General features: G+C 42.5%; 1 protein-coding gene across 1 annotated transcript; it reads left to right on the forward strand.

Moving 5' to 3' along the window:
- Positions 1-1,124: 1,124 nt before the first annotated feature.
- LOC106562005 (SHC SH2-domain binding protein 1) lies at positions 1,125-21,869 on the forward strand. The gene is made up of 13 exons (XM_014126520.2): positions 1,125-1,508; positions 6,234-6,425; positions 6,589-6,704; positions 6,999-7,207; positions 8,806-8,901; positions 9,675-9,905; positions 11,794-11,971; positions 12,402-12,522; positions 18,516-18,647; positions 18,945-19,063; positions 19,210-19,296; positions 19,729-19,876; positions 21,066-21,869. The coding sequence occupies exons 1-13, from the start codon at positions 1,301-1,303 to the stop codon at positions 21,407-21,409; spliced, it is 2,181 nt and encodes a 726-aa protein (XP_013981995.1). The 5' UTR covers positions 1,125-1,300; the 3' UTR covers positions 21,410-21,869.
- Positions 21,870-26,351: the final 4,482 nt, after the last annotated feature.

The raw sequence follows: 26,351 nt of genomic DNA on the forward strand, positions 1-26,351 counted from the left end.
AGCATCACTACTCTGGACAGCTCTGACTTAGAATACGTGGACAACTACAAATACCTAGGTGTCTGGCTAGACTGTAAACTCTCCTTCCAGACTCACATTAAGCATCTCCAATCCAAAATTAAATCTAGAATCGGCTTCCTATATCGCAACAAAGCATCCTTCACTCATGCTGCCAAACATACCTTCGTAAAAGTGACCATCCTACCAATCCTCGACTTTGGTGATGTCATCTATAAAATAGCCTCCAACACTCTACTCAACAAATTGGATGCAGTCTATCACAGTGCCATCCGTTTTGTCACCAAAGCCCCATACACTACCCACCACTGCAACCTGTACGCTCTCGTTGGTTGGCCCTCGCTTCATACTCGTCGCCAAACCCACTGGCTACAGGTTATCTACAAGTCTCTGCTAGGTAAAACCCCGCCTTATCTCAGCTCACTGTCACCATAGCGACACCCACTGGTAGCACGCGCTCCAGCAGGTATATCTCACTTGTCACCCCAAAGTCAATTCCTCCTTTGGTCGTCTTTCCTTCCAGTTCTCTACTGCCAATGACTGGAACGAACTGCAAAAATCTCTGAAGCTGGAGACTCATATCTCCCTCACTAGCTTTAAGCACCAGCTGTCAGAGCAGCTCACAGATCACTGCACCTGTACATAGCCCATCTGTAAACAGCCCATCTATCTACCTACCTCATCCCCATACTGTATTTATTTATCTTGCTCCTTTGCACCCCAGTATCTCTACTTGCACATTCATCTTCTGCACATATACCATTCCAGTGTTTAATTGCTATATTGTAATTACGTCGCCACCATGGCCTATTTATTGTCTTACTCCCTTATCTTACCTCATTTGCACTCACTGTATATAGACTTTTTGTTTTCTTTTGTTCTACTGTATTATTGACTGTATGTTTTGTTTATTCCATGTGTAACTAACTCTGTGTTGTTGTATGTGTCGAATTGCTATGCTTTATCTTGGCCAGGTCGCAGTTGCAAATGAGAATTTGTTCTCAACTAGCCAACCTGGTTAAATAAAGGTGAAATAAATAAAATTGGGAACGCCCATCAATAGAACCACCCCAGACGTTTAGCCAACGTCAATGTTCATTGGACGAGCCTCCGTAAACCGGGGAAATTTTGAACTGAGCATTTGCAACAATGGTGTTTGTGTGATACTGCATTTCTTACCAAAGGCACTATTAGTTAGCTAGCTCACCTGTCATTTCACTACTCAGGGCTGGATTTTATTGTACATTCGGACCTCTGCTGTGGCAAGTTTGAAAGTTGTACAATGGCTGAAGAAGACGGTTGTTCATCTATGACGGAGCCTCAGCTTGAAGCAGGAGAAACGGCGGCGGATGGAATGATTTCGATAGCAGATTCAATTTCTTGTGAAAGTGGACAGAACAAGACAGACAAAGTGGATTTGGAGTCAAATGTCGAATTAGAAGAGGATGTCAGAGATTTTAATTGGCGACAAGAAGATGTTGTCAGACAAGGTTTGTTTAGTAACTATTGTTGCTCATTTCAACCGTGCAGCTAGCCTAGCTAACTGGCTAATAACGTCGTTAGCAAGCTAACGTTAATTAGCTAAGTAAATTGAGTAACTTTATCTAGCTAACTACTGTAACTAACTAAACATGCAATTCCACCAACCGTTGACTCATAACAGCAAATAAGGCTAGGTATGTATCATTAACCTATTTGCTGTATTTCAAGTAACTGTTAGAGGAATAGAGAAAAAAGTCTCAGTACCTATTCCTATAATTTTTGAATCTCCCCTTGATCATTACCCGCTTCTTGGCCATGCCAGATAATAGTCAGTGATCATGAAGGAGAGGGCAAAATGGAAGGAAACCACTTTACACTATGCTTCCAAGTAGTAAATTAGATATTCATCTAATTTAGGGTTGCAACGGGTCGGATGTGAAATTAAGCCCAGGAATTTGGGTAATATTGCTTAAATTCATTAAAGTTAGCTTATAACAGTGAATCTTTTTGTGGGATGCACATAAGTCAATTTTAGGTCATGTGGCATATTTTGGTTAAACTACCCCCAATTTAATGGAATTGCAACCCTCTGCATGCGCAGTACATTCTGCCATCAAATGTACAGCTGATTCTCAAGATCTTGCACACTAATGAGATGCTATTAAGCCTACACTACTACACTGTCTGAGCCAAGGACTACATGCTTTTTGGTAAGTTTTGATTACAATACTGGGTGGGGTGAATGTATTTTATGACATTATTTTTTTGTTAACTAATAAATAGTAGCCTACAGCAAAGTGTGTTTAAATTTCTACACCTGTTAACAATTTCTGCTAGTTGTTGCTACTAAACTCAGCATAAAAAGAAACGTCCCTTTATCAGGACCCTGTCTTTGGAAGATAATTAGTAAAAATCCAAATAACTTCACAGATCTTCACTGTAAAGGGTTTAAACACTGCTTCCCATGCTTGTTCAATGAACCATAAACAATTAATGAACATGCACCTGTGGAACGGTTGTTAAGACACTAACAGCTTAAAGACGGTGGGCAATTAAGGTCACAGTTATGAAAACTTAGAACACTAAAGAGGCCTTTCTACTGACTCTGAAAAACACTAAAAGAAAGATTCCCAGGGTCCCTGCTCATCTGCATGAACTTGCGTTAGGCATGCTGCAAGGAGGCTTGAGGACTGCAGATGTGGCCAGGGCAATAAATTGCAATGTCCGTACTGTGAGACGCCTAAGATGGTGCTACAGGGAGACAGGACGGACAGCTGATCGTCCTCGCAGTGGCAGACCACGTGTAACAACACCTGCACAGGATCGGTACATCCGACCATCACACCTGCGGGACAGGTACAGGATGGCAACAACAACTACCCGAGTTATACCAGGAACGCACAATCCCTCCATCAGTGCTCAGACTGTACGCAATAGGCTGAGAGAGGCTGGACTGAGGGCTTGTAGGCCTGTTGTAAGGCAGGTACTCACCAGACATCACTGGCAACAACGTTGCCTATGGGCACAAACCCACCGTCGCTGGACCAGACAGGAGTGGCAAAAAGTGCTCTTCACTGATGAGCCACAGTTTTGTCACACCAGGGGTGATGGTGGGATCCGCGTTTGTCGTCGAAGGAATGAGCGTTACACCGATGCCTGTACTCTGGAGCGGGATAGATTTTGGAGGTGGAGGGTCAGTCATGGTCTGGGGCGGTGTGTCACAGCATCATCGGACTGAGCTTGTTGTCATTGCAGGCAATCGCAACGCTGTGCGTTATAGGGAAGTCATCCTCCCTCATGTGGTACCCTTCCTGCAGGCTCATGATGACATGACCCTCCAGCAGAACAATGCCACCAGCCAAACTGCTCGTTCTGTGCGTGATTTCCTGCAAGACAGGAATGTCAGTGTTCTGCCATGGCCAGCGAAGAGCACAGATCTCAATCCCATTGAGCACATCTGGGACCTGTTGGATCAGAGTGTGAGGGCTAGGGCCATTCCCCCCCAGAAATGTCCGGGAACTTGCAGGTGCCTTGGTGGAAGAGTGAGGTAACATCTCACATCAAGAACTGGCAAATCTGGTGCAGTCCTTGAGGAGATGCACTGCAGTACTTCATGCAGCAGGTGGCCACACCAGATACTGACTGTTACTTTTGATTTTGACTCCCCTTTGTTCAAGGACACATTATTCAATTTCTGTAAGTCACATGTCTGTGGAACTTGTTCTGTTTGTCTCAGTTGTTGAATCTTATGTTCACACAAATATTTACACGTTTATTTTGCTGAGAATAAACGCAGTTGACAGTGAGGGGATGTTTATTTTTTTGCTGAGTTTGTGGGTTTTAGCATGCTTGAGCCTGCTAACTGAGTGTTAATTCACCTGTTTCCGTACATGTTTCATTTTAAAACATGTGTCTTACAAAGGGGTAGTTTAATCGAACTGCGTAACTATTTATCTGTACATGGAACTGTTATTTTTTAAACTTTTTTTTGGAACACTTTTCTAATCTTTACAGGAAATGCCACGGGCTCTATTTGATGTGTGGAGACATATTACTGCAGCTAATGTAGAAGGAGAAGCAGTGTATGTTTGCAGATACTGTGCCAAATCATATGTGAAGAATGCAACAAAGATGCAGAATCATCTGGCCAAGTGCATAAAGTTCCCTCAGCGCTCACAACAAGCAACCTCAGACAAAAGTGTCTCTACATCTATTCGAGGTGAAAATGATGAATCAGACTCTTAATCGATAGCAACAGCTATCGATTAAGGAACGTAGTCAGAGAAATGCTGATGAATGTCTTGCTCGAGCTGTGTATGCAACTGGTTCACTGCTGATGCTCACAAGATATTTCTGAATGTTCTTCGCCCAGCATACCCCCCTCCAACCAGACATGCTTTGTCTACTCATTTGCTGGATGCGGAGTTCAACAGAGTTCAAGTAAAGGTCAAGCAAATCATAGAGAAAGCAGACTGTGTTGCAATCATCTCTGATGGGTGGTCGAATGTTCGTGGGCAAGGAATAATTATCTACTTCTCCACCCCTCAACCAGTATTCTACAAGTGCACAGACACAAGGGACAACAGACACACCGGTCTCTACATTGCAGATGAGCTGAAGGCAGTCATCAATGACCTTGGACCACAGAAGGTATTTGCGCTGGTGACAGACAATTCTGCGAACATGAAAGCTGCTTGGTCTAAAGTGGAGGAGTCCTACCCTCACATCACACCCATTGGCTGTGCTGCTCATGCATCGAATCTGCTCCTCAAGGACATCATGGCACTGAAAACAATGGATACACTCTACAAGAGAGCCAAGGAAATGGTTAGGTATGTGAAGGGTCATCAAGTTTATAGCAACAATCAACCTCACCAAACAAAGTGAGAAGAATAAGATCACCACGTTGAAGCTTACCAGCAACACCCATTGGGGTGGTGTTGTCATCATGTTTAGTAGTCTTCTGGAGGGGAAGGAGTCTCTCCAAGAAATGGCCATATCACAGTCTGCTGATATGGACAGCCCCGTCAAGAGGATCCTTCTGGATTGCATTTTGGGAGAGATTGGTAAGCAGCCTGAAACTCCTGAAACCTATAGTAGTAGCCATTGCACGGATTGAGACATACAATGCCATCCTGTCTGATGTTCAGACTCTGCTTGCAGATGTAAGAGAAGAAATCCGTACTGCCCTGCCCACTTCACTGTTGCTCCAAGCAGAGGAAACTGCACTTCTGAAATGTCAAAAAGTGTGAAGACTTCTGCCTGAAGCCCATAAATGCCGCAGCGTGCATGTTGGACCCCAAGTATGCTGGCAAGAGCATCCTCTCTGGTGCAGAGATCAACAAGGCCTGTGTTGTCATCACTACCGTGTCTCGCCACCTTGGCCTGGATGAGGGCAAGGTTCTTGGCAGTCTGGCGACGTACACGTTTATTTTAGCCATGGCTTTTGGATGGAGATGCAATATGGCAGATGTGCCAACATATCTCATCAGCCACCTGGTGGAAGGGACTTTGTGGATCTGAGGCTCTTTCCACTGTTGCCTCCATCATCCTCCAAATCCCACCACCATCAGCCGCCTCAAAGCGCAACTGGTCCTTGTTTGGGAACACACACCAAAGCACGCAACAGGCTGACCTATACAAGGGTTGAAAAATTGGTGGTCATCTGGCCAAATTTGAGTCTTTTTGAGCCTGACAACGAGCCATCCTCAACAGGGTTGGAAAGTGACAGTGATGAGGCCTCGGACTCTGATGTTCAAGAGGTGGACATTGAGGTCAAGGGAGAAGACATGGAAGCCTGAGAGGAAGCTTTAGTTTCTAGACTATCATTTTACAGCTGTATGTTGAAAATGTTTTTGGGAGATGCGATGGATCATTGGGGTCATTCAATATTCCCTTTTGTTGTTCAGTGAAATCATCCCATGTGAAGAGAACTCATTTAATTAAAGTTCGTAACTAAATTGTTTAAATTTCTATTAGAAGGATTTAATCATTTGCAATTATTTCTACTTATGATAGAAACATAAACCTTTTTACTTTGTCTCCATATATGGTAAATATATCCAATGCAAAAAAACTCTACATTTAAATGCTATTAACATTAATTTGAATATTTCCGTTAATTCCCATATTCCTGTTAATTCCCACAGATAGTTTCCACCTCCTGAATATTCCCCAAAATGTGCAACACACGCATATATATCCTATACCTTGTGCTTTATTTTCTAACACAGAACTTTTCCAAAATGAGGAGGAGGATGATGATGATGATGGTGACAGCGGCACAGCTTACTTCAACCCTGATATGGCTGGTACTCGGTTGCAACGTGCCGAACGCATAGGAGATGCCTCCCTTCCTGACACCTTTCAGACAAATGAACTGCTTTATTACGAGAGATTCAAAGCCTATCAAGACTACATGCTAGGTATGTAACCTTCCCACGGTCTTACATCAATTGTTGTCAAGGTTACTGGCTAAAGTAGTTAAAAGATGTTTACTACAACCATATTGATCGATCTTCAACGCAAAAAAATAAAACTGACTTGAGGGGTTGTCTCAAATGCTGTCTGTGCTGTTGTTTTGGACAGGTGATTGTAAAACATCCGAGGTGAAGGCCTTCACAGCTGACTACCTGGAGAAAGTTCTGGAGCCTTGTGACTGGCAGGCACAGTGGTGCACAGACGTTTTTGATGTGCTAGTGGAGGTAAGTCACTTCGACCTGAAAGATTTCCCAGCAAGAGACTTGTCTGAAGGAGCTGTGCTTTCTACACTGCATGAAATGAATTGGAACACTTGCACACTGGATGCGGTTGTATAGTGAAGCTGAATCTAGAGGTCTGGTTAAACAATGTGAAACAGCTATGTTTTCCAATGTTTATACAGATGGTTGGATCTGATCAGTGAAGCAGAAGTAACTGAACAGGGTAGCCTAACCATTCAAACATGGGACAAGTGTTATATGAAGGTTACAACCTCATACTTGTGCCCTTTTCCTCAGGTGGTGGATGTGAACTATAAGGCTCTGAAAGCCCAGGTCAAGCTAGTGGTGCCCCTGCAGTGTGAGACGAGAGGCTGCGAGCTGACAGAGGAGGCCATGAACATTCTCCTGGAGGCCACGCTGCACAAAGTGCCTCTGCAGGAGCTCCGTGTGGTGTTTGATGAGTCTGGGGACTTTGACCAGACTGCACTGGCACTTGAGCACCTCCGGTAAGACCATATTGTAAACAGGTTAACGCTGCTGAGGTTTTTATTCAAAGGGCTGTTAAAGCCACAGTTACAGTTGAAGTCTGAAGTTTACATACACCTTAGCCAAATACATTTAAAGTCAGTTTTTCTCAATTCCTGACATTTAATCCTAGTAAAAATTCCCTGTCTTAGGTCAGTTAGATCACCACTTTATTTTAAGAATGGGAAATGTCAGAATAATAGTAGAGAGAATGATTTATTTCAGCTTTTATTTCTTTCATCACATTCCCAGGAAGCAGTGGCTTCCTCCTTGCTGAGCGGCCTTTCAGGTTGTGTCGATATAGGACTCGTTTTACTGTGGATATAGATACTTTTGTACCTGTTTCTTCCAGCATCTTCACAAGGTCCTTTGCTGTTGTTCTGGGATTGATTTGCACTTTTCGCACCAAAGTACGTTATCTCTAGGAGACAGAACGTGTCTCCTTCCTGAGCGGTATGACGGCTGCGTGGTCCCATGGTGTTTATACTTGCGTACTATTGTTTGTACAGATGAACGTGGTACCTTCAGGCATTTGGAAATTGCTCCCAAGGATGAACCAGACTTGTGGAGCTCTACAATTTCTTTTCTGAGGTCTTGGCTGATTTCTTTTGATTTTTTCCTATGATCTCAAGGAAAGAGGCACTGAGTTTGAAGGTAGGCCTTGAAATACATCCACAGTTACACCTCCAATTGACTCAAATGATGTCAATTAGCCAGATGTCAATCAGAAGCTTCTAAAGCCATGACATCATTTTCTGGAATTTTCCAAGCTGTTTAAAGGCACAGTCAATTTAGTGTATGTAAACTTCTGACCCACTGGAATTGTGATACAGTGAAATAATCTGTATGTAAACAATTGTTGGAAAAATTACTTGTCATGCGCAAAGTAGATGTCCTAACCGACTTGCCAAGACTGTAGTTTGTTAACAAGAAATTTGTGGAGTGGTTGAAAAAAAGTTCTAATGACTCCAACCTAAGTATATGTAAACTTCTGACTTCAACTGTATTTCTTTCCATGTCAGAGGAGAAAGCACCAGAAAAAGTAACCAAGGCAAAAAAAAAAAAAAAATCTTTTTTTTTCTTTTTCTCCCATCCCCCCCCCCCCCACCGTAGCAATTATTGAAACCTCTTGTTGTTGGAGTTTGCATGTGGTGGAACTGACCTTCAATTTGGGTGTGCCTGACTTTAACTTCTCATAATGTGTGTCTAAAAATGTATCCCTCTTGTCTTTTGTTCCGCTTGATAGAACTTTAGAATAACTTCATTTTTCCTGTGAAGGAACTTCTTTTTTTGGAGTGGTTAAAGCTGCAGTATATAACTTTATGCATATGCATTTTCTCAGATATGATATGACAAACACTCAAAATAATGTAAATGGACAGACAAGACAGAACCGTCATTACAGCAGCAGAATAATTTTTGTTTTATGTGATACTGAATAACAAGGGTGTGTTCAAATTTCGTGGTGTGACAGACACTGAGAAATACCCTGAAGAGAGATGATACACTGGAACAACTGTCTCTGCTTCTGTGCTGTGAAATCTCTTGTCTGAACTGTCTCAAACCTTTTTCTTCTTAGGTTTTTCTACAAACACATCTGGAGACAGTGGGACGACGAGGACGAGGATGATGACTTTGACTACTTTGTCAGATGTGTGGAGCCCCGCCTCAGGCTGTACGTGTGGAAGGGTGATAGTGTGGGGAATGGGAAGATTAGTCAGTGTGTGTGGGCTAGATTGGCACTTTCTCATTTAGGCTGTATTGGTTCAGATCTGCCAATGACACGGCTTGGTTGAACCCATTATTTTAATGCCGCTATCAGAACGGCCATATGGCATAGGAACCTGTAGAGCTTTGCAAATCATTGCAGTTCAGGCACACTTGAGCAAGCTCCATGTCTAATTGTTGGAGCTGGATATGCTCAAGGCTGTTGCAGTGAGAGGGTGCAGATTATTATTTGGCCACTAGATGGCAGTGTGCACCTGGGGATTTTGAGCGTACTGTGGCGTCTCCTGTGTTTTTTAATGGGTGGATATTTACAGGTGGAGACGAGGGTTAAGATATCTTATTGGCTTCAGCAGAAATCCTAAAGCTTATTGGTCTAACAATCAGCTCCTAGTTTATACCAAGGACACTGTCGCTGATTTGCATTTAATAGACAGTCTTTGTTACCCGTTCGTGACCGGCTCCTTTGATAGAATCGAGACCCTCCTTGTTCAGAATCTCAATGTTCACCTGTATTTTTCTTTCTCCAAATAATGATTTAAGAACATTTTCAAACAAACAATGTTGTGCTCTGATCTTCTCCGCTAGTTATCCCACCTTAACCTCTTAGCCCTCCAATGTTGCTGAACAGTTTGTTCCCAACAGTCCTTCAAGACCACCTCCATAATGCAATTGTGTTTTTAAAAATAAATGTTTTTCCCTCTGTGGCTGTCAATCCTGCAGGTTTTATGATATTCTGGAGGATCGGGTGCCTGCTGGACTTGTGGCAGAGTATTACTCTCTTTTGGCACGCTGCTCTCAAAAGTTCCAGGAGTTTTCTAGCCTGCGGAACGGTATCAGCAGCGACTCTGAGTCGGAGCTGGACAACGTGTCCATGGTGGAGGGCCTAAGGATGTACGAGCAGATGGAGGCCCTGAAGCGCAAACTCCGGATCATCGAGAACCCGCTGCTCAGGTAGCTGCCCAAGGGGATACGGGTGGGAAGACTGAGAGGAGCTATCAGTGACTCTGCACAGTGTGTGTTGAGGGCATAGTTGTGTGACTGATGGAGTTGGTCTCTTTACGGAGGATGAAAATAAGAAGACTGAGTAAAAGCTATTGGATTCACCTCTGTCCTTGAGCTAGTGTGTTTGACCTACACTGCCCCAGTTGAGAGCAAAACCCTTCACATTATAACACTACACTACTGTGTGTGTGTGTGTATATATATATGAATATACATTCATTATTTATTTGAGACTAAATTTCTATATATAAATTTAGACTAAATTTCTATATATCAATTTAGTCTCAAATAAATAATGAATGTATATTTAAAAAATCTATTTAGTCTCAAATAATGAATATATATATATATATATATACATACATACATACACATACACACAGTAGTGTAGTGTTATAATGTGAGGGGTTTTGCTCTCAACTGGGGGCAGTGTAGGTCAAACACGCTATAGATAGATCTATCTATCTAGTCTCAAATAAATAATGAAACATGTTCAATTTGGTTTAAATAATGCAAAAACAAAGTGTTGGAGAAGAAAGTAAAAGTGCAATAAAAAAGCTAACATTTAAGTTCCTTGCTCAGAACATGAGAACATATGGAAGTTGGTGGTTCCTTTTAACATGAATCTTCAATATTCCCAGGTAAGAAGTTTTAGGTTGTAGTTATTATAGGACTATTTCTCTCTATACCATTTGCATTTAATATACCTTTGACTATTGGATGTTCTTATAGGAACTATAGTATTGCCAGCCTAATCTCGGGAGTTGATAGGCTTGAAGTCATAAACAGCGCAATGCTTGAAGCACACCAAAGAGCTGCTGGCAAATGCAGGAAAGTGCTGTTTGAATGAATGCTTACGAGCCTGCTGCTGCCTACCACCGCTCAGACTGTTCTATCAAATATCAAATCATAGACTTAATTTTAATATAATAACACACAGAAATACAAGCCTTAGGTCATTAATATGGTCAAATCCGGAAACTATCATTTCGAAAAAGAAAACGTTTATTCTTTCGGTGAAATACGGAACCGTTCCGTATTTTATCTAATGGGTGTCATCCCTAAGTCTAAATGTTAGTGTTACAATGCACAACCTTCAATGTTATGTCTTAATTATGTACAATTCTGGCAAATTAATGACGGTCTTTGTAAGGAAGAAATGGTCTTCACACAGTTCGCAATGAGCCAGGCAGCCCAAACTGCTGCATACACCCTGACTCTGCTAGTTAAAAGAAATTCATGTTAGCAGGCAATATTAACTAAATATGCAGGTTTAAAAATATATACTTGTGTATTGATGTTTATGGTTAGGTACACATTGCTTTTTTTTCGCGAATGCGCTTGTTAAATCACCCGTTTGGCGAAGTAGGCTGTGATTCGATGATATATTAACAGGCACCGCATCGATTATATGCAACGCAGGACAAGCTAGATAAACTAGTAATATCATCAACCATGTGTAGTTAACTAGTGATTATGTTAAGATTGATAGTTTTTTTGTAATAAGTTTAATGCTAGCTAGCAACTTACCTTTACTCCTTGCTGCACTCGCTAAACAGGTGGTCAGCCTGCCACGCAGTCTCCTCGTGGGGTGCAATGTAATCGGTGTCCAAAAATGCTGATTACCGATTATGAAAACTTGAAGTCGGCCCTGACGAATCGGTCGACCTCTAGTTAGAATACAAAAGATTGACAGCAATTGAATTTATTACTACTACTAATGCACACTTGGGCCTATACTTTGAGAGTCTATGGGAAAGTGGAAGATTTACCTGCTCTGTCCAGTGCTGTACCATTCTGTTCGTCAACATAAATGTATTCTCTCCTGACACTGCAGGTATGTGCTGGGATACAAGGTGAACTCAGGGCAGCAGTCGTGCAGGGCCAAGGGGCCTCGCGCCTCAGGCGGCCGGATGGTCCACGTCGTGTCTGTCTCCACCACAGTCAGCCAGCTGCAGAGCCTGATGGCAGACAAGCTTGGGCCCAAATTCTCAGGGGAAGAGTTTGAAGTACAGGTATGGCAAACAAATAAAAAAGTATTTTAGAATGTTTTACCCATATCATATTGTATTTTGATCAAATTTAAGTTTGCCCAGTTTTCCGTTTCAAATGGCCTGTTTAATGAGATGACCAGAGATGAAACCCAATGGTTATGTTCTCTAACCATGTCTCACTTGTGTAAGGGTCTAATGCGCTAGGGTTTGCAGAGGCGCTTGGGCTGTCTTTTTATTTGACCTCCCTGGTTCCTGTAAACTGGCATTCTGCCAGGATTTGTAGAAGCTGTGTCTGTTCGTCCGAACGCCTCGGCTCTAGTATCTTTGTATTCCACCGAGACGTCCAAAGCAGAAAGCACAAGGGTTTTTGTGTCCATCTGTTTAGTCATGAGCGCAGATCTGTATTGTACGGACTGACTGTGTACTGGAACTGCTCTGTGTTAAATGTTAGTTTCACAGTGAGCCCCTGCTGGCTGTGAGTGCCTGCTACGAGGGAGACGTGGTCATCGTCCTTCCAGGACATTACAATGTCACCAGCTCCATCAGTATCCCAGACTCCATATCAGTGGAAGGTAATGTTTCACATGTCTGAAAGCAGCCTTTATAATGGCAGGATGCACTACTGCTGTTTGTATGTACAGGTAACTGCTAAATAATGGAAACACGAGTAAATGAGGGACACAAAAATATATTGGAAGTAAGTGGTTCCACACAGGTGTGGTTCCTGATTTTAAAACGATGTAAACCGTTTGCCATGCAACGCTTCAAGCATTGAGCTGTTTATGACTTCAACCTATCCAGCAGCTCTTCGCAATGCTTCAAGCACTGCGCTGTTTATGACTTCAAGCCTATCAACTCCCGAGATTAGGCTGGCAATACTAAAGTACCTATTAGAACATCCAATAGTATATGAAATATATATGGTATAGAGAGAAATAGTCCTATATTAACTACAACCTAAAACTTCTTACCTGGGAATATTGAAGACTCATGTTAAAAGGAACCACCAGCTTTCATGCTCTCATGTTCTGAGCAAGGAACTTAAACGTTAGCTTTTTTACATGGCAAATATTGCACTTTTACTTTCTTCTCCAACACTTTGTTTTTGCATTATTTAAACCAAATTGAACATGTTTCATTATTTATTTGAGACTAAATTGATTTTATTGATGTATTATATTAAGTTAAAATTGTTCATTCAGTATTGTTGTAATTGTCATTATTGCATACATACATACATACATACATACATACATACATACATACATACATACATACATACAGAGTCTTCAATATTCCCAGGTAAGAAGTTTTAGGTTGTCGTTATTATAGGACTATTTCTCTCTATACCATAAATAAAATCAACCGATTTAATCGGTACTGGCTTTTTTCGGCCCTCCAATAATCGGTATCGGCGTTGAAAAATCATAATCGGTCGACCTCTAGTCTGAATCCTTCCATCCTTTTCTCTCACTAAGGAATCTGTTGCTATGCTGTGACTAATGTACTGTTATGGGCATGGAAGTTATTTTCATATTCAACATATGAAATCAAGTGTTCACCTGCAGATGATACTTTTACGGTACTGGCTGCACTATGTGGCGTGTTCATGCTTCTTGAAGGTTAAACCACCCCTCAATGTACAGTAGATGGAGTGAAATGAACGTGTCGCAGAGAGGATGCAGGACGTACAGTTGGAGCCCTCGTAAAGCAAATGGAGCTTGATGGCGCGGTGAACGTTTGAATGGGGGTGATATTAATTAATAGAGAAGGCTACCGCGGGCGAGGAGAGGTCAGAGCAGAGGCGCAGTGTCAGTCTATTTATGCAAATGGAGGGGGGGCTGCCGAGTTGGATGGAGGAAGGGGAGATTGGAGCGTTTTTTTTTTTTACATGGGTCTGTTTGTATGCGCTTGCCCTCCTGTGGTGCTAGGAAACCCCTGAAAGCTGAGATAAAGAGGGTGGGGAAATATGATGCAGCACTGCCTGGCACTGTACCACGACAGGAGATGAGCAACTCAATTAGACCACCGCTGGATTACCATAATTGAATTCTCCCTCCCACCAAAGAGCCTTTGATATTTAGAGGAGCCAGGCACACACAGGCGCTTATTGCTTTTTTGATATTGCTGTGTCAAAGACAGAGGGGGGGAAAAATGCATAGGATCCATCTTCATATGTATTGCGAGAATTTCCAAACGGTCTGTGTTCCTGAAGAGACACTAGAATTCAATAGTGAGGAGGTTGTTGGTTAGCACTTGTTAAGAACAGAATGCATTTGTGATCTGCAATCAGTGCACCCGTTTTAGCGTTTTAAATAAAAATGTATTCTCGAAGCAGCAGCACATTTTTGCCAGTCTTGAAGCCCCGCTGGGAATATGGTTTTCCTCTCCTGGAAGTGTGCATGGGCCTATGACTTTACCAATCGATATTCAGCCTTTGGCCTTTCCAATGGCAGTGTGTGGAACCCAGCCAGTGCTGTAGAACTGTTGGCCACATTGTGGAACATGTGTCTCCAGGCCATCTGTCAAGGAACAGAGAATAATGAACCCTAGCCGTCAGAACACGGTCCCTTGCATTCTGCACTGTTGTACAGTGCTGCTTGCCTGGGATTGTGCTGAATCGCTACTTGTCATGTAAACCACTGCAAGGTTGGAAGGAGTGTTCGGACCCAACACTGTGGCCATTGAGCCATGTCCCAGCTGTCAGCATGCAAAGAGCAAATTCAATTTATTCGATATGATAGGACTTCTATGTACAGTTGGTGAGGGGGTAAAATATCAATACTTTAAGTAGAGTATTGCGATATTATTTTTGCCGATTTCCTATCGAAATACTGTGACTCCAAGCTTTTAGATTGTTGCTAGGTATTTAACATTAGCTAGCGCTAGTCGGCTGTACATGCGCCAAAACCTATAGCTCATCATTCTATAGCTTGTTAGCCGTTTTTTAAAATGTTGAGCCAACATGTTTTCAGCACTTACCTCCATGACTGATCAAAATGCCTATTTTCATGGCTCTTGTCCCTCTGCCGCAGACAAATAGTGAGCAATATGTTTAGAACATCAAATCGCAATAAAATCACAGTATCCAATTGCAATACAAACTGTAAACACTGAGTATACCAAACATTAGGAACCTAATATTGAGTTGCACCTTCCCCTCAGAACAGCTTCAATTCGTCAGGGCATGGACTCTACGTGTCAAGCGTTACACAGGAATGCTGGCCCATGTTGACTCCAATGCTTCCCACATTTGTCAAGTTGGCTAGATGTCCTTTGGGTGGTGGACCATTGTTGGTACACATGGGAAACTGTTGAGCGTGGAAAACCAAGCTAGGTTGCAGTTCTTGACACAACCCGGTTTCCCTGGCACCTAAACGCAGCAAAAAAATAAACTCTCACTGTCAACTGAGTTTATTTTCAGCAAACTTAACATGTGTAAATATTTGTATGAAAATAAGATTCAACAACTGAGACATAAACTGAACAAGTTCCACAGACATGTGACTAACAGAAATGGAATAATGTGTCCTTGAACAAAGGGGGTGTAAATATCAAAAGTAACAGTCAGTATCTGGTGTGGCAACCAGCTGCATTAAGTACTGCAGTGCATCTCCTCATGGACTGCACCAGATTTTTCCAGTTCTTGCTGTGGGATGTTACCCCACTCTTCCACCAAGGCACCTGCAAGTTCCCGGACATTTCTAGGGGGAATGGCCCTAGCCCTCACCCTCCGATCCAACAGGCCCCAGACGTGCTCAATGGGATTGAGATCCGAGCTCTTCGCTGGCCATGGCAGAACACTGACATTCCTGTCTTGCAGGAAATCACGCACAGAACGAGCAGTATGGCTGGTGGCATTGTCATGCTGGAGGGTCATGTCAGGAAGGGTACCACATGAGGGAGGAGGATGTCTTCCCTGTAACGCACAGCGTTGAGATTGCCTGCAGTGACAACAAGCTCTGTCCGATGATGCTGTGATACACCGCCCCAGACAATGACGGACCCTCCACCTCCAAATCGATCCCGCTCTAGAGTACAGGCCTCGGTGTAACGCTCATTCCTTTGACGATAAACGTGAATCCTACCAACACCCCTGGTAAGACAAAACCGTGACTCGTCAGTGAAGAGCACTTTTTGCCAGTCCTCTCTGGTCCAGCGACGGTGGGTTTGTGCCCATGGGCAACGTTGTTTCCGGTGAGGACTTGCCATACAACAGGCCTACAAGCCCTCAGTCCAGCCTCTCTCAGCTTATTGCAGACAGTCTGAGTACTGATGGAGGGATTGTGCTGGTGTAACTCGGGCAGTTTTTGTTGCCACTGGTCTGCCACTGCGAGGACGATCAGCTGTCCGTCCTGTCTCCCTGTAGTGCTTTCTCAGGCGTCTCACAGTACGCACATTGCAATTTATTGCCCTGGCCACATCTGCAGTCCTCATGCCTCTTTGCAGCATGCCTAACGCAAGTTCACGCAGATGAGCAGGGACCCTGGGCATCTTTGTTTTTGTGTTTTTCAGAGTCAGTAGAAAGGCCTCTTTAGTGTCCTAAGTTTTCGTAACTGTGACCTTAATTGCCTACCGTCTGTAAGCTGTTAGTGTCTTAATGACTGTTCCACAGGTGCATGTTCATTAATTGTTTATGGTTCATTGAACAAGCATGAGAAACGGTGTTTAAACCCTTTACAATGAAGATCTGTGAAGTTATTTGGATTTTTACGAATTATCATTGAAGGACAGGGTTCTGAAAAGGGGATGTTTCTTTTTTTTGCTGCATTTATATTTTCTATTCTTCAAAGTAGCCACCCTTTACCTTGATGACAGCTTCACAAAGACACATCGATTGGAACCAAAAATCTCATATTTGGACTCATCAGACCAAAGGACAGATTTCCTCCGGTCTAATGTCCATTGCTCGTGATTCTTGGCCCAAGCAAGTCTCTTCTTATTGGTGTCCTTTTAGTAGTGGTTTCTTTGCAGCAATTTGACCATGAAGGCCTGATTCATGCGGTCTCTGAACAGTTGATGTTGTCTGTTACTTGAACTCTGAGGTGCAGTTAATTGCTGAATTCTGAGACTGGTAACTCTAATGAGCTTATCCTCTGCTGCGGAGGATAACTCTTCCTTTCCTGTGGCGGTCCTCATGAGCCAGTTTCATCATAGCGCTTGGTTTTTGTTAATTTTCCAGATTGACTGACCTTCATGTCTTAAAGTAATGATGGACTGTCGTTTCTCTTTGCTTATTGGAGCTGTTCTTGCCATAATATCGACTTTGAATCTTTTACCAAAAATAGGCAAATTTTCTGTATACCCACCCCTTCCTTGTCACAACACAACTGATTGGCTCAAATGCATTAAGATGTAAAGAAATTCCACAAATGAACTTTTTAACAATGCATACCTGTTAATTGAAATGCTTTCCAAGTGACTTGGCATTCTCTCAACCAGCTTCATGAGGAAGAGTGTGCAAAATTGTCATCAAGGCAATGGCGTCTACTTTGAAGGATCTGAAATATAAAATATATTTTGATTTGTTAAACAATTTTTTTGGTTACATGATTCCATATGTGTTATTTCGTGGTTTTAATGTCTTCACTATTATTCTGCAATGTAGATAATAGTAAAAAATAAAGAAAAACCCTTGAATGAGTAAGTGTGTCCAAACTTTTGACTGGTACTGTATAGAATCGCAATATCGGCACTAGGCAATTCCCAGTCCTATGTACAATTCATGTAGTTCTGTGGTCATCAGCTGTCTTTGTTAGGCACATAGCTAGTATGTTGACCACACGTGCAGAGATGTATGTAGGCCAGAGCCTAAAATGAACACCGGCCAAATGTTGGTAGATTTTGGCATTGGAGGGTCAGATGTCTATTTCACCAGCCACGTTGGTGGATGGTCAGGGCTCCACAGTGCGAGCATTTCACTCACATTTGTGATAAAAGCCTTTTTTGTTTCATAGCTGGTAAATTTAATTGCACAAAGTCAAAACTACGAATCCCTATAGCCTCTCACCTCGCTCTGCATCACTGCCTGGCTTGGAGGCTGTGCGCACGTGAAGAGCTGAGTGAAAGATTCATTTTTAGAAGTGCAGCACACAGACACAAGTTGGTCTAATTTATTTGATACAAGTCTACTGAAGTGAGACTTGTTCCCTGTTTCTTTGCTATTTACAGTACATTGTTTTGTTCACAAGCCAGGTTTTTCAATGTTTGAGTTTCAACTATTTGGGAAGAGAAGACAACGCAGCTACTAGTCAGACTCAGTCTCAGACACATGTGACTGGAGTCACATTACCACAGTAACCCCCTGCCCTTGAAGAGGCAGGTGAACATTTTTGGCTCGTGATATTTTGGTTAAAATAGGTCACAAAAAATGAAATTCAACAATATACCGTATTACTTCTTACTAGTAATGCATTTGTTTTAGAAACATTACAAAGCATGCTAATCTGTGTTTTGTCCCTGGAATCTGAGTGGCTGGTAGATTTTAAAATCTACCTGCTGTGGTGGCTGGTGGACCGAAAAGTACATTTTAGGTCCTGATTTAGGCTGTCTTCTTTATTTTCAGGGTTTGGTCTACCTGATGAGGTGGTGATTGAGAAGAAGAACAAAGGGGACTCGTTTGTGGAGTCGACAGGGGCCGACGTGAAGATCTCCAACGTCAAGTTCATCCAGCACGACGCTATCGAAGGCATCCTCTGTGAGTCTTCTTCGTCCTCCCAATGTGATTCTGCCTCTATACATCCCCCCTCCAACTCTACTATCAGTCCACCCATTGGCCTGCATTAATAATTCTGCCTAAGCTGCTGGTGCTGCTTAACATCCGGCAACAGCCATATATCAATGACTTGCTAGGAGTAGAATGGGTTTTGTGTGTGTGTGTGTGTGTGTGTGTGTGTGTGTGTGTGTGTGTAACCATTCGGAATACTAGGATCTAGCTGGCCTTTTTATTTTCCTCCTAGTGTCGATTTTCATCTTATTTCCCTCTTGTCTCCAGGCGTACGTCAGGGTAAGCTGGAGATGGAGAACTGTGTCCTTCAGTGCGAGACGACAGGTGTCATTGTGCGGACGTCAGCCCACCTGACCATGAACATGTGTGACCTCTACGGCTCTAAGGTAAGAGGTCATTGACACTTATCACTCTTCTCATGGTGGCTTTATTTTTTTGATTGCTATAGATCTAGCTGTTATGTTAAACATTGTGTGTGTCTGAGGCAGTAGCCTAGCTGTGTCTCTACATGCTGATGACTGTTGTGCTGTAGGGAGCTGGTGTGGAGATTTACCCTGGCAGTGTCTGCAGTATGGTGGGAAATGGCATACATCACTGCAAAGAAGGGATCCTGATCAAGGTAAGAGACTGAAGTTCCACTGGTAATTGACCAGTCTGTGTATCACTGCTCCCAGCACTAGCACATCCAACCTTCATCTCTTTCTAGGTTCAGTTAAATTCTAAGCCTGTGGCATTATCTTCCCTCAACCGAAATTGAGTTTAGTGGAGAAAGATGTTAAAATGCACACACACAGCAAAAACAAATATGGACATATTTCCCTCGTTACCTCCAGACCAGTTCTGGGGTCTTATCTCATTCCCTGAGGCTAGAACGGTAGTGTTTTTATCGCTCCCTCACAGAGCTTTCCTTCCTGTTGTCTCTGCCCGATGTGTTGGACTTGGCCAGGACAACTTAAGCAGGAAGACAGACATGATGACTCTGTTTATGCCTGTCTTTCCCCCTCTCTCTGTTGCTCAATCTGGCAACCTCCTCCATCCCGTCTTCCAACAGGACTTTGCTGATGAGATGGACACCATGCCCAAGATCACCATGGTGAACAACGTGATCCACAACAACGAGGGATACGGAGTGATCCTGGTCAAACCTAGTGATGCTACAGCTGCACAGGGCGAGGCTGCACAGGAAGATACCCCTTCAGGTACTTACTAGTTCCAAAGTCTTGATGTTTTCCTCAGGAATATGATAAGGGGTGGCGTACAGCAGAGTCTAGATGGAAACTCGTGATGCATTGACATTTTTGCATCGGTGGCGTTCCAAATTGAGTTTTGCCTTTCTGAAAATTATTCTGATTTGCAACAAGCTTTAGATACAAAACTAACAACGGCACATGCTACGGAAACTTTGTCTGACACGGTAGGAAGAGAGAATGTACGAAACAAGGGGAAAAAACGGTGAAATGCATCTGAGGGGAAATGTAATTTCTACTTAGAGCAAATGTAATTTGAGAGTTGAATGCCAGCGCTCCCATTCAAGCACATAATCCAATACTGAAGTTCTACAGACTTCCAATTTTAGAATCAGCAAGACAGGATTTGGAAGGATTGCCACGTGAGTCTAGGTACTAACCAAGTCTTACTCAGTGTTTCCCACATCAATGGGCTTACTATTTCTGGAAGGCAGAGTTAGTTTCACTGGGAAGTTTAAATGTGTTTGACCTTCAGTCCAGAGCAGCTGCAGAATAAAAGATGCAGCTGAAGGTGGCATGGCTTAAAATACATCTGGAGCGCTCTCCATCTCTCTCCCTCTCCAGCGTCCTCTAATGGAATGTCCCTTATTGTTTGACCCCCCCCACCCGTAACCAGGAATAAGTACCTCTTCCCCCAGACAGGGGAATGAGCGTAAATACATTTCAAAAAGCAAATAAACACAGCCATCTCTTTTCAGATTACCTTTTAAAAATGTAAAATACAGCATTCATCACTTTTTCAGAGACACTACAAAGCCAACAACTGGGTAATAATTGTAATTTCGTTGTTATTGAAAATATGTCCATTATGGTGCGTTGTTGTTTATCTTCCGGAAATTAGCAAAAAAATGCTGTTGATTAAACATTCCCCACTTTAAACGTCGAAGAGGCTGCTCTCATTTTGATTTGAAAGGTAAGAGCATGGCAATTACCTGCGATTGATCCCAAAGGGCGCTCTGTTAGAATACACTGTCAGTGTGATTTGAACAGAATGTTGTAATATTTCACAGGAAGACATGGTGTTTTCATAAACATGACAAATCAGAATGTCATGATGGAGAAGGAAGTGGTGGTATTAGGTCTGAATGTCACAGTGACGTGTTGACAAGCCTGTCATGAACTGATTCATGTTATTTTCCAGATGAGCAACTGGATAAAGAAGAGGGGAAAGAGGAGATGAAGGGCGAGGGGACGCTGCAGGTGGACGTGCCCGTCATCGTGGTGGACGACTGCTCTGTGAAGGAACCAGTCTCCTATTCGTCTTGTTACGTCGTTCCTCCGGAGTTCACGGAGGGCAACGATGCCATCAAGAGGGAGCTGGTGGCCACGTCAGCCAAGAAGCAGCGACGCCAGAAGAGCAGACTGAAGGAGCTGGGAGTGACCCAGGCAGATGACAACCTGCTCTCCCAGGAGATGTTTGTCTCCATACAGGACAACCAGTTCAGGAGAAACGGCATGGGCAGCTTCGGCACCTTCTTATACTGAGATTAACTGACCCGTCCTCCTGTTCTGTATTCCGTACATGCACAAACACATTTTTACTTCATTTATTCCAACCTCTTTGTTAAATTTTGCTGCACGGACTAGTGAGTGGGTATGTGTATTTTTAAATTCTATTTTTTTTTAAACATGGCTTTTTAACACAATTCTCATTTTAGTATACTGATATTGTGGATGCCTGAGTCTAATAAACTGAATTGTTTTCACGATGACACTGAGTCTCAAATGTCCTTCGCAAATGTTTTTTTTTTTTTTTGGTGGATATTGTATAATTTATTGTTATGGGTATTATTAAGATGACACTGCTTGAAATTGTTGTGTGTTGGGGGAAATAGCCTTGCCTTTGAGTTCTCACCTTCGCCTGTAGTTCTGGTCATTCCTTTGTCAAATGTTGCTGAAGGCACTCTGTAAACACTCAATCATGAGCCAATAAAATTGGAGTTTATATACGTCTTGTTCTTTTTGGGGTTTTTACAACTGGACACAGGTCCGTTGAGAGGGGGAAATCTGGAAGGCTGCTTATTAAGAAGCTTAAGGCTTCACCTTTTATAAGATGCTCACAATAGTTTAATTCCAGTTGATTAATTTCCTGGGGATTAAAGGGCTGGCGAAACCTCATTACACCACAGGCAGTTTGATGAATTGCCTAATCCAGCATGCCCCTGTGAAATACATGTTGTACTGCCTCTTATGAGGTGTCCCAGGCTGACCTCAATAGACCAATTTTATTCCACAAATCCAAAACTGAATTAAATGCTGCCGGTAATCATTATTCCAATGACAGCATCTGCCCAATGATGGAATTTAAAACAAATCTGGTGTTGAGTACAGACTGGCAAAATACCGTATTTAGGTCAGCATTTGACTGGGAGAATGGACTGTAATTATATGTGAAATGGGTTTTGTTGAATATAATGTTTTTACAAACACTTATTTTATCCAGAAACAACCTAGGGATCGATCGTTTCTTGTATTTCAGTGGGGTTTTTTGTGTGTGGGGGGGAAAGGGAATGTGTTGTGTTGAGGCGTTACTTTCCCCCCTCTGTTTATTCCCTGCAGGACTTGTTGCTAGTGAATGACTTGAGCTTATAACATATCTGTAATTTCTGCATTAGGCAAAAGTTCCTTGTTTCGAATACCTGAGCCGACAAGGGGAAACATCTGTCTGTGCCCTTCAGCAAGGCACTTAACCCTAACTTGCTCCAGTGTATGTGACAAAACATTTTTTTTTGTTAAATGATAGGAATGTCAAGAATAGGTCTGTACACTGGATATTGGAAATGAACAAGGTCCAGGTGGGTTTTCATTCTGTCAAAACTTAGGAACCAATTATTTGTAGGACCGCTCACTGCCCAGGAAACGTGTGGTTTTGTATTGAGAACTATACGGGGGATTATTATAGATTTTCCCCAACGTTTCAGTGACATGCTAGAGATGTCAAACAGAATGAGTGGAGAAAGAAACTGCAGGGCTTTTGTGACAAACGTTTTATCTTCAATAAAAGAGTAGAATTCAAGGAGGACCAAAACGAGAGCTCTGGGCTATGGAGGACAGTAGAAGGTGCTGTTTGAAGTGGTGTCCTTTATAAATAGTCAGTGTCTACAGGAACGAGCAGTGACCATCATTCTGGGGGAGAGAGAAGGGTCTGTCTTGTCATCAAACTACCGTGGGACCAGTGCTTTGTCATATGAGGGGCAGATAGCCGACAGGCTGCCTTTCAGCCTCACTTTATATATCTCAAACTTTTGTCCAAATACACAATCACCATCAGTAGCTCCCCTCCCTCTTAGCTTTTATGTTAAAAAGACATTTTCTGACAACGGAGTATTATGAATGGTTTGATAGGCCTAAATGGCTGCATTCACACAGGCAGCCCAATTCTGACCTTTTGCCCAACGAATGGCAAAATAGCTGATCTGATTGATCAAAAAAACAATTTTTGACAATAGCAGTTTGTTTGTTAATGAATACTCTTCCAGTCTTTAAATGAGAAGTTTTGAGACTTCGTCTTCTTATGATAAATTTTTTACATTTGCTATGAGAATAAGAATTTGGATTATTTTAATTAAGAATGACTTCCAGTTGGCAGTTAGCTGTGTCAGGGAACTTCCACCTTTCCCCATGACTTTGTCATGCCTGCAATTCTCCTGGTGTCCCTCCCATTGCCATTTCCACTGAATATATTGTAAGGAAGGGAAATGTGTATCATACACTGTGTGTGCGTGCATGTATGTGTGATATATTATGTAGCTAGCTAAAGGTAATGTCAGCCTATTACTTATGAAAAAATAAAAAAAGCACTATTACTAGGCTGTTTAAAATCAAATAAAATTCAATATAATTGTAGGCTAACTCTGTAAGCCGCCCTGCACAATCAATGAACCAACAGTATAGCCTAGGCCTATACGTTCCCCCTCAGACTCATGCATAGAAAGTTTGGAGCATAGCATAATGTAACAGTCCATTCAGTATGCATAAAAATACAGTCCACATTCAAAGCCAATTACTAGAATTTGTTGCATTTTGGAGTATATGCTAGACCAATTATGTCCAAAGACATCTTAAATAATTAAAAAATATATATTTCTGCCAATGCTTAATATGCGGTAGGCTATGTATTGTAACGGCACAATCATTTTAATTCAGTTTTTTTTTTCGTGCTTGGGCTCATATATATGCCTATGTGAATGCATAAGCTCTATTATGCTTATGGGTGTTTTGAATGAATTTTACTGCGGTCATAACTCATGACCACCAGTGTGGCGGTAATTTGGTCACCGCAGCAGCTCGACCTGTGTGTGTGTGGAGAGAAGGAAACGGGACCTCAAATGGATTTGTGACAGAAAATGGAAATCTTTGCTCACAACCCGTGGCACCTAAATCTGTTCTGAACATGATGGAGACTGGCCAGGGGTATTGAAGGGCACAGAAAGTAATCTGAGGGAAGGCAGTTAAAAAAAACTAGGCTGTTCAGATGAAGCAAAGGGAAAAGAAAGGGGAAAACTATAGAAATAGTCATATTTCTGTGGGGAAAGTCTGACTTCTGATATAGAACAGAATACTGTCGAACAAATAATTGTGTCTGCTGCCCTGGTTTTTGTCTCTTGTCCTTGCATGACTTGAAGATGGCAGACAAAAGTATGTGGTGAGTCTGAATGCACTCTTGTGCGTGTGTAGCCGTGTTCAAATCTGTGATGCATTGTGGGTAAATTGTAGCTGACTGACTGATTTACAAATAATAATGAGTAGTTATTTACGATGCAAGGTTTGATGGATCAGTCAGTCCGCAGTCGCCTGCAATGTCAGCTGCAATGTCGAACAAGCCCCGTGTGTGTGTGTGCGCATATGTGATTGCTTGTTTACGTTTACACACATGTTCATTTGGTAATCATCTTGGCCAAGGAGCCAAACAGCTTTAGGACAGTTTCAGACAGGTTTGATCATTTGGGAATGTGCCTCTTTAGGGCAACTAGTGGGTCGAACATTAAATCCTTTGGAGCGGCTAATTGCAACTGTATGAGTGAAGATCGTTTAAAATAGCCAGCCATCAGCACAATGGATATATGGGGTTTTAGCTGAGGTCCCTGTGAAATAAATAAAAGGAAGTTGAGGCGGCGTGTAGGAGGACTGTTTTTCGTCTATTTCCATTATAGTTCTCCAGTGTCAGCAGACTATAACCAGGCTAGTTCCGATCAATACATACTAACATTGACATTTTTGGAATTGATACATCTGTGACTGTATGCTGACAGCATGACAATGATAATCATGAGGTACTCTGTTGGGAGTGAGGATGTGCTCTTATGTGGTTGTTGTGCTACAGGGCAGCTACAAAATGGAAAGTAAAGGTCTATGCTGCAGACAGATACCCGTAGTACTATTTCATCTCTTGTGTTTCACATTTTGCTTACTGACAAAGTTTAGCCTAGCGCAAGTTCTCAAAATATGTTTTCTTTCCCTGCCAGTCAAGCTCTTGGCATAAAATTACCACTATGTGCTCAGAACACAATCAATGGACAAACTAGGACCAAAAGCTTTGTTTTACCGAATAAAGTTTGTCCTCAACTGATCTACCAGCCACCATCTGTGGAGCAATTGGCTTCAGCTAAACCTCACATTTGGCATGGCACAACAGCTAGCATGAAATGGGGCCAATGGCTTTGACGTGCGTGAGAGGTAGATTTGACTGAGAAGAAAATGTGTAGAAGCTATTCATATAAGCTTATTCATTTGCCATCACACATGCCTTTCTTTACCTGATCAGTAAAAAAGGAAAGCCAATGTGGTTGGAGACAGCTCTGTTTGAGGAGAGAGAAGTGTGTTAGATCTGTCACAGATGGCAGACAATTATCCGTAGGCCAAAATGGATGGCTTGAGCCCTTAAAAGTTCTGTGTAGAAAGCTTTATTTGAAATCCTTTATCGGAAGCAGGCTATTATTGTCACTCTCAAGAATAGACCACATCCGATCGGAGAGAGCTAATGAATTCTTTTAAAACGTGAAGTAGACCGGATCTTTACAGAAAATCCATGACGCTGTAACTAAGTTAGATATTTAGCTGGTTAGATGCAGCAGTTAATTGTGATCCATAAAGTCCCTACCCTCAGACAGTAGTAAGGCTACAGAGAATTGCTGCTAACACCAAAAGCTTTCGTCCATATACATTCACTTGCTTTATCTCTTTTAGTTGCCCCTTTTCTACTTTGTTGGGAGTCAGGGGGGCAGAATCAGTGTGTGCATTCTTCAGAGTGTGTCGAACCCAGACCCTGCTGCGGAGGCAGATCGATGGAGTCTTGGTGGGTCATCCGCCACAGTTTGCTTGCTTTAATGACTGCAACATCTCATACCATCTGTCATCCTCAACAGGCCCAGGCAGGGGGTCCCACTCAATTGGGCTGGATTAAAGACAGGTAATTGTCAACTCTTGC

Source organism: Salmo salar, chromosome ssa11, assembly GCF_905237065.1.
Source record: "Salmo salar chromosome ssa11, Ssal_v3.1, whole genome shotgun sequence".
In the NCBI taxonomy this organism is placed as follows: Eukaryota; Metazoa; Chordata; class Actinopteri; order Salmoniformes; family Salmonidae; genus Salmo; species Salmo salar.

Bases quoted from the DNA above. Each gene is read 5' to 3' on its own strand.
- LOC106562005 (XM_014126520.2), top strand. From the start codon at position 1,301: ATGGCTGAAGAAGACGGTTGTTCATCTATGACGGAGCCTCAGCTTGAA. The intron at 6,705-6,998 runs GTAAGTCACTTC...CCTTTTCCTCAG, and splicing joins TTTTTGATGTGCTAGTGGAG to GTGGTGGATGTGAACTATAA. The intron at 18,648-18,944 runs GTGAGTCTTCTT...TCTTGTCTCCAG, and splicing joins CGCTATCGAAGGCATCCTCT to GCGTACGTCAGGGTAAGCTG.